This window comes from Stegostoma tigrinum, chromosome 6 (assembly GCF_030684315.1).
Source record: "Stegostoma tigrinum isolate sSteTig4 chromosome 6, sSteTig4.hap1, whole genome shotgun sequence".
Lineage (NCBI taxonomy): Eukaryota > Metazoa > Chordata > Chondrichthyes > Orectolobiformes > Stegostomatidae > Stegostoma > Stegostoma tigrinum.
The window spans coordinates 77,067,176-77,086,570 of NC_081359.1; the positions used below are offsets into that span (position 1 = coordinate 77,067,176).

General features: G+C 37.8%; 1 protein-coding gene across 4 annotated transcripts in view; it reads right to left on the minus strand.

The window, feature by feature from the left end:
• Positions 1-19,395, minus strand: part of atp8a2 (ATPase phospholipid transporting 8A2) — a 498,882-nt gene that overhangs the window by 315,644 nt on the left and 163,843 nt on the right. For all 4 annotated transcript variants that reach the window (XM_048533131.2, XM_048533132.2, XM_059646682.1 and 1 more), the window contains 5 exons: positions 15,941-16,106; positions 9,203-9,330; positions 8,093-8,170; positions 3,979-4,067; positions 1,275-1,319 (listed from right to left, as the gene is read on the minus strand). In XM_048533131.2, the coding sequence (XP_048389088.1) occupies positions 1,275-1,319; positions 3,979-4,067; positions 8,093-8,170; positions 9,203-9,330; positions 15,941-16,106 (506 nt within the window). The remainder of the gene's footprint in view (positions 1-1,274; positions 1,320-3,978; positions 4,068-8,092; positions 8,171-9,202; positions 9,331-15,940; positions 16,107-19,395) is intronic.

Below are 19,395 nucleotides of genomic sequence, written 5' to 3' on the forward strand. Positions count from 1 at the left end.
AACAAGTCGGCTAGGTAAGGGGACCTGGTAGATATAGTGCATTGATCTCCAAATTGCATTAATTAAGATGCCAGATAAAAAGCTCTTGCACATTAAAAACTCATGCTATTAGGGAGTAACATATTAGCATGGGCAGGGAATTTGCTCACTAACAAAAAAAGGAGTGGGAATAAACAGGTCAGTTTCAATTTTGAAAATTGTAGTTAGTAGAACACCACAGAGATCAGTACTCAACCATTTACAATCTGTACAAAAGTTAAATTTGCTCATGATAAAAAAGATAGATTTGAAACTAATTATAAGAAGAACACAAAGAAACTGAAAAGTCTTGTCAATAGGTTAAGTGAGTGGACAAAAAACATCTATAGATGGAGTATAACATCGGAAAATGAGGTTGTCGAAATTGACAAGAAGAATAAAAAAGCAAAATATTATTTAAATGGAGTGGCTGCCGAAAACTGCAGTTCACAGGCATCTGGATGTCCTTACATATGGATCAGATGAAGTTTGCATGCAGATAATTGAGAAGGCAAATGGAATACTAAATTTTATTCCAAGGGGGATAGAGTATGAAAGTAAGGAAGTCTTGCTAGCACTGTATAAAATACTGGTGAGACCAGACTGAAAGTACTATGTACAGTTCTGGTCTGCTTAGGTTATTAAAAGTTTCAGCAGGACTGAAAGGATTTTTCTCAATTGCAGAGGAACATAGGAATGAAAAGGAACAATAATGGATTGCCCACACAAGAGTCATTGCGGGTAGCTAATTTTTGGAATTCTCTACCCCGAAGAACAGCACAGGCTGGGTTAGTAAAAATATGCAGAGCCAAATCAGACAAGATATTTGATCTACATGAGTGTTACGATTCCAGAATAATACTGGGTACCCAGTTTGACCATTCAAGGCAGTAAATACTGTTGATTTTTCCAAACATAAAACATTGATCCAATTCAATTGGTATCACTGTAATCAATAGAAGGGATACACAAATAATTTCTGTCCACTATGTGAATTGAGGATTAATAAAATGTATCTACGCTCGTGGTTTTTCAGAGCTCATTTTTCATCCTTGCATATCAAATACAATTATGATCATTTATTGATGTGCCCAGCCTCTGCTAGTTAATCACAGATATTTTACAAAGATGCAGTTCTTTAATGCAAAACTTGATTTGCAGCACTTAAAACAAAACTTCCTTATCCAAATGTATTAAGTAATATATACTGTAGACCCCAAATGAAACTTGGCAAAATATTTATAAAGTTCACTCACCCCAAATCATCAGAAGAGCGTTCAGTATCAGAATCTGGATAATGACTACAAGAAAGAAATGAGAATTTTATTGTACATACAAAGCACCAACTCCATAAAATGCAAATAACATAGCCACAAGGGACAAAACAAGCCGTGTTTTCTGCGTTTTATCTTAAAACGAATCTGTATCTTCCACTCTTTTATTAAAAAAAGGGCAAATGACACATTATCAACAGAAGCTGTCAACAAGTGATTCAACCTGAAAACTACCCTCCTCATGAGATACCCCTGTGTGAAGATATCAAATCTCTATGGCAAGATCATTATTTACTCCAGAAGGGGTCACCAGACCCGAAACATTAACTCTGAATTTTCCTTCACAGATGTTGCCAGAGCTGCTGCACTTTTCCCACAACTTCTGTTTTGGCTCATTATTTACTACTCCTGCTTCAACAGATAATATACTTGAATATTGCTGAATGAGACATTTTGTGAAAGCTTTTTATCTTGCACTCATCAGGACAATTTGCATGAATTTATCAATGTAAAGGGAAAACAAGTCTTGTACTGTTTGAGAGCAGAACTTTGATCGTTTGGCAAGGACTCTGTCTGGTAGAGGTGTTGCAACAGTGAAAGCACCAGTTAGGTGGTAACAGATGGTAAACTGTCACTTTTATTTACACTTCCAACCCAGGGTGAGTCAGATCAGTCAAGACATTGCTCTGAGAAAAGAACCGGAGATTAGATGCCTACTGTTTTGTTGCATTGAAATAGGTGCAGTCTATGCAGAGTTCTTTCTGTCTGCGAACAATAGGACCCAGTATTTTAATACATGTTGTTTTCAGTACGCTCAAGTGCATCACACTGTGAACCTACATGTAATTTTTAAACTGGTTATAAATGTAATTTTTTTATAGCCAATAGCTAGCTAATAAGTTTACAGATGACACAAAAATATACCCAAAAGAAAGAAAGTGTTGAGGATGACAGTGTGCAATAGGATACGGACATGTTAAGGATGAGCAAAATCTTGGCAGATGGAAGATAATGTGGGACAATGTGAGGTATGCACATCAGCAGGAAGAATAGAGGAGCTCTACATTATTTAAAAGAAGACAGACTGCAGGAAGCTACAGAAAGGAGTCCTCATGCATGAATCACAAAAGGTTTAATGGATAATAGGGAAAGCAAATAAAATGTTCTGAAGAAAAGTCACTGGGCTGAAAATGTTAACTCTGATTTCTCTCTACTGGTGTTACCAGGTCTGCTAAGATTTTCCAGCAATTTCTGTTTTTGTTTAAAGGCATCTAGAATGTTGGTCTCTTTTTTTTAAAATGCAACAAAGTTTAAAAGTAGACCATAGTTCAAAACTATGAACAGATTTGGGCCTCTTATCTAAGGAAAGATGTACTGGAGTCAGAGACAGACCAGAAAAGCTTAATTATGCTGATATCAGGCCTGGAAGGGCTGTCTTATGGAGGAGAGATTGAATAGGTTGGGCCTGTACTTTACAGAATTTAGAAGCATCAGAGGCAATCTTGTTGAAATATACAGACTCTTACGGTATTTGACACGGTACATACGGAATGGATATATACCATTGTGGAAGAGTCCAGGTCTAGATGACATAAACTCAGGATAAAGAGCTGCACGTTTAAGATCAAGATGAGGAGTTTCTTCCCTCAGACTCTTCTCTCATATGGGGCTGTCAAAGCTGGTTTGTCCAGTACATTCAAGGCTGAGATTGACAGATTTTGAAACAGTAAAGAAATCAAGGATTATTGGAAAAAGGGAGGAAAGCGGAGTTAAGTATGATCAGACCAGCCACAATCTCATTAAATGTGGAGCAGACTCAGCCTAAGTGGCCTACTTCTGATGTTATGGTCAGCTAGCTTAATTGGTCGCCCAAAGCTTTGAGAAACCATACAGTTACAAAGTAATCTGCTTCAGATTGGGCAGTCAATTTCAGATTGCGAGGCTAGTTGAGTGTGACACACTTGTGCGTACTGGAAGTTAAATAAATTAATACACTAGGTTCTGTTTCCTTGGAGACAAAGAACACGTGCAGACAAAGTACCTGCTTCCACCTAATAAAAGTAGCTGACAGTCATCCTCCGGATACAATACAATAAAAAAAGTTCTTTGCAAGAAATATCAACATAGAAACAAAAGTGCAAGAGAAATGCTTCAGCAAAACGCGTATTATTTTCACCAATTCTTAGGTGCCGTACCACCAACTGAATAGAAAATGTCCTGTTTTTACATTTTTTACAGCCCATTTTCTAAAATTAAATCTGGCTTATATATCTCCACCACATCCTGCTGAAACCAGGAAGTAATTAATTTCAGGTGTCCTGATTTGTCCATGAATTTGGATTCATGGTAAGTTTAATTTTGGAGTTTTGAGAGGGGGATGTATTTTTCTCTCAATGACAGTAACGATAACAAGTAACATGGATAATGGCAACAGGGAAGGATACAGCACACAACAATGGAGGAAAAATTGGACGAAATATGAAAAAAAAAACCCATGCGTTGAGTTCATTTGATGGCTGATAAAAGCTACTGCTTTCTTTGGCTGCAAACTGGTGAATTACATGAGCGCTTCATATAATTTTGATCTTTCATTATGGAATGGAAGTCCCTGGTTATGTAGATACTCTTAAAATAAACAAAAATCTAAAAGAAAGGAAATATATACAGTAGTGATTTATGTCCTTACCCATAAGTAATGCCAGCAATGGAACATTTTTTGAACTGCATAATGTTACAGGTTAAGGTACCAGTTTTGTCTGAAAATATGTACTTGACCTGAAAAGGAAGAGCAAAAATAAAACTCAAATCTTTCAGAAACCTGTGTTTGAAATGACAGACTACAGAGCACTTTTGTTCACACAAAGAAATGCCTATGCACATATTCTCTCTTGCAGTTGGGGCTGTCCAGGGCTGAAGGTAAAGTAAAATGCCTGCCCTTCAGTCTTATTTGACATAAACTGGCTGAAGTAGTTTATTAGCTCACACAGTAACTTGCACAGTTAGAACACAGCCTTTGTACAAATGGCAACCAGAAAAGATAATAAAGTGCCTCATAGAAATTACACACTCATTAAAGCACCAGATTACAGCTGAAGTCTACACTTTGAGCTTTAATTCCTGTTTAGTCTCATTCTCATTTCCATGCTCAGTATTTAATAAGTTTCCATAACACCTTTTTTATTATAATGGCTACATCCTGAACTCTAAGAAGTTATAGTCAGCATATGTCAATTTTCCAGGTTCAAGAAAAATAAAATCTAGCTTCTTCCGATTAGGAATTTTGCCACCGATATCAAAAGGTGTTGTGGCCCATCTGAGTGGTGACGATTCAGCTGGTTATCAGGCCATCTAACAGTAGTGGTATTACAATTACTTTACAATTGCTAGCTTGACAGCAATTTAGGCAGAGACAGAGTGGAATCGATAAAGAATACAGGCACCTCGCTGCCACTGCTGACGACTATCCAGTAAACCAAAGTAGAAGTGAGCATGTCAGATGAGGACAGTATAGAATCATAGAATTCCTACAGTGTGGAAGCAGGCCATTTGGCCCATTAAGTCCACATCCACCCAAAGCATTCAGACCCAGCCACCTACTCTATCCCAGTGACACTGCACTTCCCACAGCTAATCCACGTAACCTGCACATCCCTGAACACTACGGGAAAATTAGCATGGCCAATCCACCTAACATGCATATCTTTAGACTTGATAAGTTAATACAGTTACACCCAATCAATTACTTAATATTGTTGGAAGGTTTCTAACATACATTGGCAAGGTTGTTATGAAGCCAAATCATTATTAATGTTTTTCTTTTATGTGGAAGGATTGTGGTTAGTGATGCACAGTACCAGAACTTTTTCTTTTGGAAAGCAGATCATGTAAAGGTCAGTGTGACATTTTTTTGAAGAAATTTCTTTAAAGTCATGACTGAGACTAATTTCTTAAGACCTCATAACAACCATCAGGAATTGCTTTGATTGGAGATTGAGACCAACTGAAATCTCAACAGTCTGTTGAGAAACAGCAGCTATCTAGCTCAGCCTATGCCTTTCTGAGAAACCATTATTGAGAGTTCACAGAGAACTGAAATCCTGACCAAGATGTTCTCCTGAAAAGCACCTAAAAGCGTACTTCTCAACAATTCCAGAGTGAATTGCATCCGCAAAGATCCCAGTAACTCATTCCTGTGTTTGATAATACCTGTCTACATGTGCCAGGACAGTCTCTAGATGCTTCTTTGAAAATGTCTTACATTAGCTTTTTTTCACTTCTCACTTTTTCTCTATCTGTGGTGAGTACACGCACATTGGGGTATGTAGAGGAATAACTATTTGCATTTTCATGCTTTCAAAATGTGTGTTAACGAGCTCTGTATTTCAGCTGAGTAAAATTTTGCTTTGTAATAAATCAGTACTTTTGTTGGTTATTTAAGAAGGCTTGTTGATGAATCTTCTCATTGCGAACCTAATATATAGAAGACATCAACTGGCCATATCGGCACTTGTTAAATATATGCTGTAACTAGAAAATTACAGTACATTCCTCCAACCTCAATTGTAACAAAGTTTACAGATGAATGATTGTGTTACGGAGAGGTGTTCAAAATTCTTCCTCTCCCCGATAATTAAGCCAAAACACAAGCCCCCAATCTGTTATGGCAAGATTAGAGGTTCCATTCTAATAATTAAATCTTAAACCCCCAGAGAAGCTTGCCTCGTCTTTATAATCTGTTAAAAACAGTGGTTACAAGAAAATAACCCCTGATGTTCACTTTGTAAGTAACAAGTAACGATTTATTTGTTTAACCCTAACAACGAACAAATTAACAGAATTATGAACAAACTGAACAATTCTCCCTTAACTACTAACTATTCCCAAACTGAAATTCTACCAGTATGCTGTTCCAACAAACACAAATCCCACTTGTATAAACCCAAGTAATAAGAAAATATATTAAAACTAAGTTTCTCAAAATCCACATGCCTTTCTTCTTCTGATCTGAAGTCATAAATGCATTTCTTTCGCTGATCCAGTTGTCAGGGATGTTTTGTCTGTGAAGTCTTCTGTAAGGGCGGTTAGCAAGAAGTGCTGTGGTACCTTTTATGGATGCACAGTGTTTTCTTAGATAGCTTAGCGATTTCTTGTGAGAGCTAGTTGCTTATTTCTCAGATGGCGGTTTGCTGTCACACCAATTTTCAAAACATCTCTCCTATATACCTTGGATGACATATCAACCTTCCGACAATAGGATTGGTCCGGGGGATTGTCAAAACCATCAGGTTGACATTCAATTGGCTTTCAATTGCTAAGTGTTTGCTTTCAATTAATTGGCTGATTCCAGCTAGTTGCCAAAACATCAAAATAGGCCTAAGGTTTCAAATCACACAGCCAAGTGATACATGTTTCAATTTCAGAACTGGCTACACATCTTCAATTACATACAGACACGTTTTTTTACACATCTCTAAGCTTACAAAACCACTTTGCCTCTTAAAAAGAAGCAGACACACCTCATTCATCATCTTTTTCAACAAAAAAAATTCTAGTTTCCGGCCTTCCAATTCATGATTACAATACACATCCTCGTAACAGATAGAAATTAAAAAGTATTAGCATGCACCTTGTTTGTTAAATTGAATCAACATATTAAAAGATGTCTGTTAAAAGCCATTCATAATTTAGTTGTTACAGTCGAGTGAAGTAATGCTGCTGCAAAATTTCTCAGAGGATAGAAAGCATTCATTCTGCAAGATCATACTCAAATTGAGTTTAGGATACACAGCTGTGATTAGATCAACAACTGAAGTGGTCCTTCACTGTGTAATTTAGAACTCTTGTTTTACATACATTTAAAAATGGTAAAAGTTTTAGTTAATGTCTACATTGTTTCAAATTAAAAACAGGAAAACCAAAGCAAAATGCAAACATTTTTTGTTTAAAGAAGTAAAAGGTAAAAGCATTTTGATAGCTGGACAATGGATATAAATGTGTAAATGCATGTAGTTTGCAGATTAAGGTGTCATTTTAGTGACATGCCTGAAATAATCAGACTTGTGTTTCTTGACAGCTAATTTACTGCAGCTCAAAGTACTCTTAATAGTACCATGTCTGTCATCAGGATTGGACAGCATGTTTGCTCTGACATCAAAGATATTCAAAGCTAAAAGCAACAAACCTTAAAAATAAGGGAATGAACTTACACTTACTTAACACATTTGAGAGAAAAACACTCTTGGCAACGGCACAAGAGATGGACACTTAAGGAGGGGTGGTTAAAAGAAGCAAAGTTAGGTGAAGAAGCAGACAGTTTTATGCTGGGAATTCCATATTTTAAGACCTGAAAGGCTGAAGGAATGGGCACTAATTGGCAGAGTGAGGAGTCGAACTTGCAGAACAGAGTCAATAGAATGATACATCCTTACCATGCAAGGAACTTCCTCAAGCCTAATAAGTTTCCATTCATGAAGAGAACAATCAAAGTTCCACAAAATAACAAATATACAGTACAAGAAATCTGATTTCTCAGAACTTGCTGTAAATTTCAAACTCAAAGAATGCACATTCTTAAAATACGTATGGAAATGGTCATAAAGCCATAAACACTAAAATGTTTGCTGCAGGGAACTTTAACAATGGAGGTGCCAAAGTTTTATTGTGAATATTTTAAACATCTTAATACGCAAATTAATTCAAGGCAGAAAGCAAAATATTCTCGAGGAATTAAAAGTAGTCAGTGTCTATTCAATGAAACACAACATTGAAAAATTCAGAAAAAAGCTATAGAGGTCTCCTACCTGGCCAAGTTCTTCGTTCAGATTAGAAGTTCTGGCCATTGCAGGCATGTCTGTTTCTGGATGGTACATATCCATATCCTACAACATCGTAGGACAAATTAGACTTTTGATTCTAATTCAAACCCTTTACATGAACTATCAATTTCCAAGGTAAACAGTGAATAGGCAAAAGTAATAATTTGCTTCCATATCCAAAGGCACATGTATACATTTTAATTTGGTTGAAAGTAATTATTAAATATTGAGCATTTATAGAGCTTCCCACAAGCATTAGAAAAATGTAGCAAATAAAATTGAAAATGCAATTTTTACGAAGAAGCTGATCAAAGCATCAGTTATGCACTTTTCTCAATAAGGTATTTTTCAATTTTAGCAAAAGAAAAAAAAAAAAGTTTGCTCCATTCTTTTAGGTCATTCCTTCCTGAAGCACAGTCAAAGAGGAGGCTGACAGCCGATCCTGTAAAGGTTTATCAAACCATGAAGGGTATAAATAAGATAACTGGCAGGCGTCCTTTCTGCAGTGTGGGGATTTCAAGACTGGGAAGCATATTTTTAAGGCGAGAGGAAAAGACATCTAAAAAAGACTTGAGGGGCATTTTTTTTTAAAACAAACAGTGGTTTGTGTGTGGAATGAACTTCCAGAGGAAGTGGTGGATGCAGGTACAGTTATAGCATTTAAAAGACATTTAAGTAAGTACGTGAATAAGAAATGTTTGGAGGGATATGGGCCAAGCGCAGACAGGTGGGGCTCGTTTAGTTTGGGATTATGGTCAGGTTGGACCACAAGGTCTGTTCCTGTGCTGTATGACTCTATGACTATGGTTATATAATCAGAAATTACATTAAGGCGGCAAGTAAAAAATGCTACGTTTTGCATAAGCACACCCAAAGAAGTGTATATCAAAAGCACGAACCAACAATTTCCCTCTAAATAGGGGCTTGATACAAAAATTCAGTTCTCCTACTGTCAGCGAAGTCAGCACAGACCAAGAGCCAAAGCTTTCTACACGGCCAAATGAATAAACTCCAACTCAACAAGAAGCTAGCAATCAAATTACAATATATGTCTGAATACATTATCTAGACAAAGAATTTTAAAAATACACATACCCAGTTAATAAAGAGTGCTTGAGTAAATTTGACAACTTCCAAAGTTACGAGCAGGCTGATTGGAATTAGATTATTATAGAGAATGATGAAGGTAAGGAGGTTGTACCCAAAATTAGCTGTGTCAGTACCTATGAAGAGAAACAAAGTTGCAATTAATTGCACTATACAAAGATCAGAACAAAATTTGAACGCTTCATGTGCAAACACATATATAATTTTTGAACCTGCACTTACAAAATTGAACAATGCAAGAGTATTTCAAGGTTTAGCCACAGCGTAGGATTCCTGACATTTGTATGCTGCAAAGTGGATGCAACCTTGAATTAGTTAAAATACCCCAGAATTTGCAGGCGGTAATGGTAAATCAATCAGAATTTACTATCATTACAACTGTGAAAGTCACAGCACTTCTGGTGTCTGCATGTGCACAATTAGATGCAGGAAGTTCCATTCAGCAATGCCTTGCTCCTGCACAGGGTGCACTGCTGATGTCTCTGACAATGGCAATCTTTATAAATCATCTGCAATATCATAAACTTTAACTTTCATAATGTAATGTTGCAATAAAAATCAAAAAATAATTATGCCTTATTCAGCAAAACATCATTGAATATTTAATATTTCATGTCATAACAACTCAACACCACAGTCCACATCACGATTAAATTCCAAAGGTTTTAAAGCACAAAAATTCATTAATGTAATCTTCCACCTTTTACCTTATTCACATTTTCATGACCTAATCTAATGTATGCCATTTCTAAAATTTATAAAACATTAACGATAGTCAGTTCATTTTATGTCCTGGTTTGCTGTTGGTGACAATTTGTCAATGTGATTGTCTGATCAACCTTCTTGATGACAGCACTTTTGCTGGACACCTGAAGATCCCATTAACCAGACACCAGAATCAACCTAACATTGGGAAAAGGGAAATTCATGCCACCAAAAAAAATACTTCTTTAAGGTTCTCTGCTGAAAGCGAAATCCAGGCTATTTTCTTCCTTTACTTTAGTTCAAGGATTAAAAAATATGAATCATTCAGAGTTGCCAGCACTAGTTTGTTACAGACTGAACTGAAGTGAGAAGTTTGAATTAATATAAAAGAGAAGTCGCAGGCTCCTACATCAACTGGAAATGGCAAATGATATTGGTAGAACAAAGCTGCTCTTTCTCTGAAGAGATTTTGATTAAGAGGAGGAGTATTTTTCACTCAAAATATTTCAGCTGTTCTCCACAAGACAACATGATGGTTGGATTAGTTGCATGTCTAAAACCAATTCCACAAAACCTTATTCATAGTTTTGCCATGTGTTATATTTTAGTACTTCCTCACTTTAATGCTTCTTAGGATTTTAATATTTATTCAGGATTTCTAAAGCAGAAGAGAAGCAACATCAGTCTGGATTTTGCAATAGCAATGATAGCAAAATGTCAGTATTTGCAATCATTATCCTCTGAAACTGACATAATTTCTGCAGTTTACACATTGTAACTAATGCAGAAGCTATTGTCAGCAATAGTACACTTCTTCAGAGGGCGTGCTGTCGAAGATGCCAAGAGGCCAATCAAATTGGAATTGTTGGTCCGAACTTTGGTCATTGGTGGGTAAGACGGTCTAATCTTTTTATACAAATTTGATTTTCTTTTTCAGATGACATTTAACTGAAATCCACTTTCAATTCTATAGTCAAGAGCCTTAAGCATGGTTTTAACAAGGTCTCCATTGGAAGCACAATCAGGTTTGGTTGATTAACTAAGCATATGAAACCAGTTCCTCTGTAATTGAATCTACTAGGCCTTCATGTGTCGAACATCGAAAACTATTTTATTTGTGACTGAATGCTTTCAGGTTGGCTTCCAATAGAAGTATTGGCACTTGGCGATTAAGGGAGAAGAGGGAAGGAGGGAAAGAGGTGTTCCTTCGTCTTTGCTCTGTGTGACTTTCTCCGCCTCCAGGAATTGGCTCTTAGTCTGTTACAGGAGAAAAACTGTTTATTTGGCGAGTATCTTTTCAGAGAAGAAGGGCTATTCTATTCCTAAGGTTCCAAACTGGCAGTGTGGTTACCAAAACATATAAGTAAATATATAATTGAACAAAATAATTAAGTAATTGCTGAGAATACAAAACAATCCGCAATCTAATTACTAATTAAATAATTTTATCTGTTAACTTGCAACATCATGTTCTGGAGTCAACCAGAGAGCTGCCTATACTGAGATTATGCAACAAGACAGGATTTATTAATGATCTCACAGTAAAGGTGCCCTTACGTGACAATTTTCATGAAATGTTTGAAATTTACTGAAGGAGAGAGGAATTAGATTCCACAGAAAACTAGTTGGCTAAAAAGAAACAGAAAAGTTGGCTAAAATGGGCCTTTAGTTTGGATGCAATTCATACGCCACAGTGACTGATGCTAGGACTGCAACCATTTAGTTTATAGTAATGGCCTGGATAGAAGGGATTTAAGATATGGTTGTCAAATTGGTTGACACAAAAATTAGTAGGAAATTAGTTTGTAAACAGAATGCAAGAAGGCTACAAAAAGATACTGATAGTGTAAGAGAGTGAGCAAAGGTATAGACAATGGAGTTTAATGCAGGAAAATGTTAAATTTTGTTGGGAGGAATAACAATGCGTATTATCTAAATGGAAATTGTAGAGCTTCAAGGCAAAGGGATATCTGGCTATCCTAGTGCATGAATCACAGAAATATGTGAACATGTTACAAAAGTTAGTATGCAAAAAACAGCAAATAAAGAAACAGCAAGTGATTTAAAAAAGGTAACAGAACATTTACTGTGAGGGGAATTTAATACAAAAGTAGGCTGACAATACTTCCATGACACAAGGCATTGATGAGATCTGGAGTACTCTGCACAGCATTGGCCACCTTAATTAAAGAAGAATGCAAGTACATTGGAAGCAGTACAGAAACTGTTTACCAGTCTAATACCTGGATTGGACAGGTTGTTTGAAGAGCAAAACTTAGACAAGGCAGACTTGAATCTGCTGGAATTTAGAAAGGCAAACAACAACTTGACTGGATCATACAAGACCTTGTGGGAACCCACCAGAGTAGATGTGTAACTGATGCTCTTATATAAGAGTCTAACAATAGTGGGTCAAAAATCAGGAATTGCCCATTTAAACTAAAAATACAATCTATTTCTCCAGGAGGGTTGAGCTTCTTTGGAACTGTCTTCCCGAAAAGAATTGGAAAGCAGTAACTTGAACATTTTCAAGGCAGAAGCAGATAGAAACTTCCTATCCAGGGAGGTGAAAAGTTATCAAATGTAGGCAGGATTAATGTTTTGAGGTATCAGATCAGCCATGATCCTGGAAAATGATAGAGTAGGCAAAAGAGGCTGAATAGCTTATTTCTGCTCCATGTTCACCTAATGTTCGTAACTATTTCATTGTGAGATCACTTAGCATTGTGTATAATGTGCTGCTTTCACTGTTAAAACACTAGTCATCCTATATTGTAGTAATGAGTCAAGATTTGCTCATGGCATGCTCTTTGACAAACCCCAGTGAGCCAGTTGGCCCCTTGCTTGATTGCAACAGTAGACTGAGAAATATGCTTGGCTTGCAGGTCACCACACTTCAAGTGCAGATTCAGATTGTTTTTAAATGAATCGAGCGTGTCCACCTCAGCCAAACTGGGCATTGAATTCAGACAACCACCAACTTCTGGGTGGAAAAAATTCTCCTTGCCCAGTGAAGAAAACCATTCATATACTTTCTTCACCACTTTATCTACTTGCCCCAATGCATCTAGCAACTGTGGGCATACACTCAAAAGTCTCTCACATCCTCTTTGCTGCTCAAAGCCCTCCTATTTATAATTTAAACTCCTGCTTTGTTTGTCCTCCACAAAAGCAAATCTTTGCACTCTTCTGGACTGAATTCTATTTGTCACTTATCCGTCCACTTGCCCAAACCACAGATTATTTTCCTAAAGTCAACACTGTTAACTACTCACCAATTTTTGTGTCATCTACAATACTCCCAAACGTGCCTCACATATTTAAGTATCAAGCATTAAATATATAACACAACAGCAACGGACCCAAGATGAAGTTCTATGAAACACCAGTGGAAATGACTTTTCATTCAGAAAGAGATGTGTTACCTTTTTCTGTCTGCCACCAAGCCAATTTTGAACCCAACACACATTTCTCTATATGCCATCAACTTTAATTTTTTTGACCAGTTTGCTGAAGGATCTTGTCAAATCCCTGACTGAAATCCATGTACACAATATCTATTACACTATCCTCATCAATCCTCCTTTACACTTCATGAAGAAAAATCAATTAAGTTGGTAAGACATGACCTTCCTTTAACAAACATACACTACTGCTGATTAGTCTCTGACTTTACAAGTAGCAGTTAATTTGAGTAATTTGCCCATCAAGGTCAGACTGACTGGCCTTTAAGTATTTCGCCTATGTCTCACACCTTTTTATGTACAATGATACAACTTTCACAGACCTTCAATTCTCTGATACTTTGCTTGTATCTAGTCAGTGTAGGAAAACAATCTTTGGACCATCTTTACTTCTTCCTTGCCTTTTTTAAACGGCCTAGGATGCGATTCTTGTGGCCCAGGTTATTTATCCACCTTCGAGTAGGTCACTCTTCCTTGTACTTGCCTTCTCATTGTGCTTTTTAGAAGTAATTTTTCATAAACCTCCTTTTTAACTAGTGCATCTACATCATTCATCTTGTTTGTGAAGGCAGAGACAAAACACTCAGTAAGAACTTTGCCTACATCTTCTGCATCCACAGTTGAGCTACCATGTGTATCTCTGATAGCCTTAACCACTTCCTTGGTAAGTCCCTTTCTTGTTAACATACTGATAAAACATCTTTGCTTTTGTCCTTAATTTTAAAAATCGGGCAATTATGCTTTCATATTGTCTCTTGCTTTCCTAATTTCCATTTTCACCTTACCCACGTACTTTGTAAACTCCTCTAAGTTTCCAAATTATTATTTGCTTTAAGATTGTCATAAGCTCTATGTTTCTGCTTTATTTCACAATGACTGCATCTGGGTAATTGGGGAATTGTAGATTTTGCACTACCACCCTCTCTCTTGTGGGCCATATCTACACAGCGCCCATAGAAACTAGTTTTTAAAAACCTTGCAATGATTTGCCACTGACACCCTTTCAAGTAGCATTGTTTTCAAATTTTTGGACTGCTGCCCTCTTGCATTGTTTTTAAAGTTGTCAGTGTGATGTTGGAACTTTTGTTTTAAACAAGGATTGCAGAGTGGTGACTGTCACCAGTACTCTGATTTACAGATGCATATGCAACTGATGGATTGGTGGGGATCATATCAAGTTAATCTTGCCCTTTCATTAGTTGTCCCAACATGTTTCATAAGCCCAGTCGAGAGCTCGGTCCTTCGGGATCCTACTGCTCTGCTGTTGTGCTGTTGAGCCACTCGTGGTGATGAACACTGATGGCCCCCATTCAGGTTACATTTTGTCATCTTTCAATTGATGCTGAACAGGTGATTTTCGTGCCTATGATTAAGCTGATGTGAGAACCAAAGGCTGTCAGAACAGCACCTCATTTTGCTTGGGAACCCTGGAGCCCAATGGTCTCAAAGTGGACTTCACAAACTTCAAAATCTCCCACCCCCGAATTCATCCCAAGACCAGTGCAGCTCGTCCCTGCCTCCTTGATCTGTCCGTCTTTTCTCCCACCTAGCCGCCCCTCCCTTCCAACTGACCAACCGCCATCCTGAACTCCCTATCTACACTCACTTTTACTAGCCCCATCTCTGCCTCTTTGACCTGTCAGTCTTCTCTTCACCTATCTGCTCCTTATTCACCTTCTATAATCACCTCCCCCCTCCCTATTTATTTCAGAATCCCCTTCCTCTCCCCTATTTCTGAAGAAGGGTCCAGACCCGAAATGTCAGCTTTCCAGCTCCCGATGGTGCCTGGCCTGCCGTCTTCATCCAGCCCTACACCTTGTTATCTCAGACTCCAGCATTGGCAGTTCCTACTATCTCTCTGTGAGAAGGACTTTGTCAAGTCCAGAGACCAAGTTCACCTTTGGTTCAGGAAATGCCTTCTCAAACTCCAAGTACATTCATCTACAGGTCCCCTTGTATCCACTTTAAATGCTACTTGATCAAACAACTCTAATTAGTCAGTTGAACATAATTTACATTTTCAGTTCTAAGGAAGGGTCACTGGACTTGAAAGATGAGCTGTTTTCTCTCCACAGATGCTGCAAGACCTGCTGAGTTGCTCCAGCAATTTCCGATTTTGTTTCAGATCTTCACACTTTCTAACTTTCACTATACCACGTTGACTCTGCCTGATCCCATTAGGATTTTCTAAGTACCCTTCCATAACCTCCGTAATAGTGGATTCTATCAATTTTCCATGACAAATATTCAGTTAACTGGCTTATATTACCTAGCTTTCTATCCATCTTGGTATTATCCTGTATTCTTTGTTTTCCAACATTTAACAAATGTAATCAGGAAATAACTGAACCTAGTACTAGACTCACAAACTAAGACTTGCTGTGGACTATTGTTCAAAGTTGAGTTTTATAGAAACTCCAGGGAGAAGGCCTTTTGTGTCAGTGAATGAGATCTCAACATGTTAAAATAAATTGGATACAGTAAATAAAGAACAATACTTTTCTTTTAAACTAATTCTTATGCTATGAGCAATTTTTATCATATTAATAATCCTTACCAATCAGGCTCAGGTACCAATCTGAGTTACCGTGCTTCTTGTTCCAAATCTCAGCACCAGCAGCACTTATCAAAGACATAGCCACTAGAATGCAGAAGAGAACCAGTATCTGTACATTTGTAACCCTTTCAACATTGGATCTCTTCAAGGGTGCTTTCGTAGAGTTCTGCATTTTGAGAAAACACAAACAAAAACAACTGACGTATAATCATGCTTTGCAAAATCTATAATCCCTCCCATTTTGAAAATAATATCCCAATGCCAACAGATATATCTTTCAAATCTTTTGGAAAATTCAAACGTTCTATTTCGTAAGCTTTTGTAATATTCAACGAGCAAAATAGACCACAAGTATAAATTGCACCAAAACACTGACGCTTCTGCCTTACAGTTCATTGATCTGCAAATTTATGAATTTGTTCACTCTTTTCCTACAAAACAATCTGATAAAACCAATTCTGGACACAAATGAATCTGAAAACTGACATTTAATCCAAGGAAGGTCAGCATTTGGGCACTCTTCAAAATAAAAGCTGCTCTCGAAAGAAACATTTTCAAACACGAATCCCAATTCAAATGCAAAATTGAGAAACATGAGTTACAAAATTCAGAAAATATGCTTAGAAGAGTAAATGATGCTACATATTCCAGTGTATACATCACAAAATATTTTTACTTGCACAGGCGTTTGGGGCATCACTGGACCAAATTCAAGCGTTGATGTTTATCTTATTCCATACACTCTGCACTCACAGCTCAAGTGGCAGATCCATACAATGGTAACTGCAATATAACTCCTTATTACTCAACCAAATCAACATGCAGTGGTTTTTTTTTGTTTTCACCTACTGAGGGCATGAAGTTGCATATTGATATTGTGTAATAAACTTTGGTGAACTAATAAATGATTCCACTTCATTACAATTTGTACACATTTATTTTCATTTTCATAGCATTTTTCTCCACCAGTATTAATCGTGCTTACAAACACAGAAAACAGGAACACTTGGCAAGTTGGCCAATCTATCCAGTTTCACCATTCAATGTGATCATAGCTGATCCAATGTCTCAATGCCACACTCTCCCAATACTCCTTCACACCTTTAGCATCCAAAAATAAATCTCTTTCTTGAACATATTCAGTGATTTGATCTCAACAGCCTACTCTGTTAGGAAATTCCATAGGTTTCAACACCCTCTGAAGTGAAGAAATTTCTCCTCATTTCCATTTGCAATGGGTGCCCCATATCTTGGTATCATGATAACTGGTTTTCGAAGGGCTCTTGTGGCACAGTGGCCCTACCTCTGGGCCAGAAAGTAATTCTGAGCACATATACACCCTGCTACTCTCCCACCCAATAGGGAAACATGACTGATTGATCCAGCATGTCCACCTGTGTCATAATAATGTGTATTTCAATGAGATCCTCTCTTATTCACATTCTAATAAACTTCAGTGAATACAGACCCAGTCATCCCAATGTGTCCTCACATGACAATCATGCCAGAAATCATCCTGGTGAACCGTTGTTGCACGCCCTCTATAGCAAGTATGTCTTTTCCTTAGGTAAGGAGACCAAAACTACATACTGTACTGCAGGTGTGTGGTTTCACCAAGGCCCTGTACCACCATTTTGTGCACCTGTGTACACTCTTGCAATAAACATCAACAAACCAATTACCTTACCGAACTGCTGGCTGTGCCTGCATGGTTGCATTCAGTGAGCAGTGTACAAGGAAACCCAGATCCATTTGTACATAAACATTTCCCAGTCTATCACCACTGAGATATTATTCTGCTATTCAGCTTTTCATACCAAAGTGAACAACTTCTTACAACCACATTACACTGCCTTGCCCACACATTCAACTTGTTTAAATAGCCATTTAGGGACATGTCCATACTATGTCCCAGACAACATATCATCACTGGGCAGTCCTGTTCAACCAGCAGGACAGACCTTGCAGAAGTGGGAGTACAGTGCTATGCAGTCAGGAGGGAGTTGTCCTGGGAGTCCTCGACATTGTCTGGATATCCAAGGTTTAAAATCAACTAATAGGGTATTTTCCCAAGCGGAAGAAACATCCAAAATACAGATGCTGTACTTAAATCTTGGCCAGACCCTGAAAATGAACATGAAGAGCTTGTGAGGACAAAGAAGCATTTGACATCATAGCTGCTTTTCTGGGAAACAGTTTTGCACATAAAAGAACTTCTGTTGCTGCCCTAGAGATTTGAGGAAAACTTAATGACAAATAAAACTGGGGGGGAAAAAAAGGCAGGTCACGCCTGACAAATCCGTTAAAATTCTTTGACGAGGTACCTGAAATAGACGGCAGAGGACAGCATCACATCACCAATCACCCTTTATTTACAATTGCATATCTTTTGACAATAACTCTGTCTCACAGAGTCAGGCATTCAGGGGGCCCAATATTCCTGACACTCATCCTTTTATGTCAGTCAGGTCTCACTGTTTGGACCAGATTAACATCCCCAAACAGGGAATTCATATTCTACGAGATGTCGCTGGCTGACCTCATTACATTCACATCAGTAATCAGCAAGTTAGACAATGGAGAGCTAGTAAACATGATCTATTTAGATTTCCAGAAGGTATTTGATAAAGTGCCGTACAGGAGGCTGCTAAGTAAGTTAAGAACGCACAATGTTTAGGGCAATGTACTGGCATGGACAGAGGACTGGCTGACTGGCAGAGAGAGTGAGAATAAAGAGCTTTTTTCAGGACACCACTGGTGACTAATGGAGTTCTGCAGGAGTCAGTATTGAGACCACAACTATTCACATTATACATTAACAATCTGGATAAAGGAATCAAGGGCATTGTTGCTAAGTTTGCACATGACACGAAGCAAGGTGGGAAGACAGGTAGTGATAGCATTGAGGAAGCAGTGAAGCTGCAGAAGGATTTGGACGGGTTTGTAAAGTGGGCAAAAAAGTAGCAAATGGAATATAATGTGGGAAAGTAAAAGGTTTTGTCCCTTGATAGGTAGAATACAGGTGTAGACTACTTAATAAATGATGAAAGGCTTTGGAAATCTGAAGCATTCAGGACTTATCAGTCCTAGTTCAGAATTGTTTTAAGGTTCACAGATTTAGTGGCAGTTAGGAAAGCAAATGCAATGTTAGCATTCATTTTAAGACAGCTAGAATACTAGAGCAGAGATGCACTACTGAGACTGTATGAGGCTGTGGTCAGACCACCTTTGGAATATTTTGAGCAGTTTGGGTCCCATATCTAAGGGAGGATTGCTGGCCTTGGAGGTTTACAATGATGATCCTGTGAATGAAGGGCTTTTCGTATAAGCAGTTGAGGACTCTGGATCAGTTCTTGTTGCAGTTTAGAAAGATAAGGGGGGTATCCAATTGAAACTTACAGAATACGGAGAGGTCTGGACAGAATGCGACATGGAGACGATCTTTCCACGAGTAA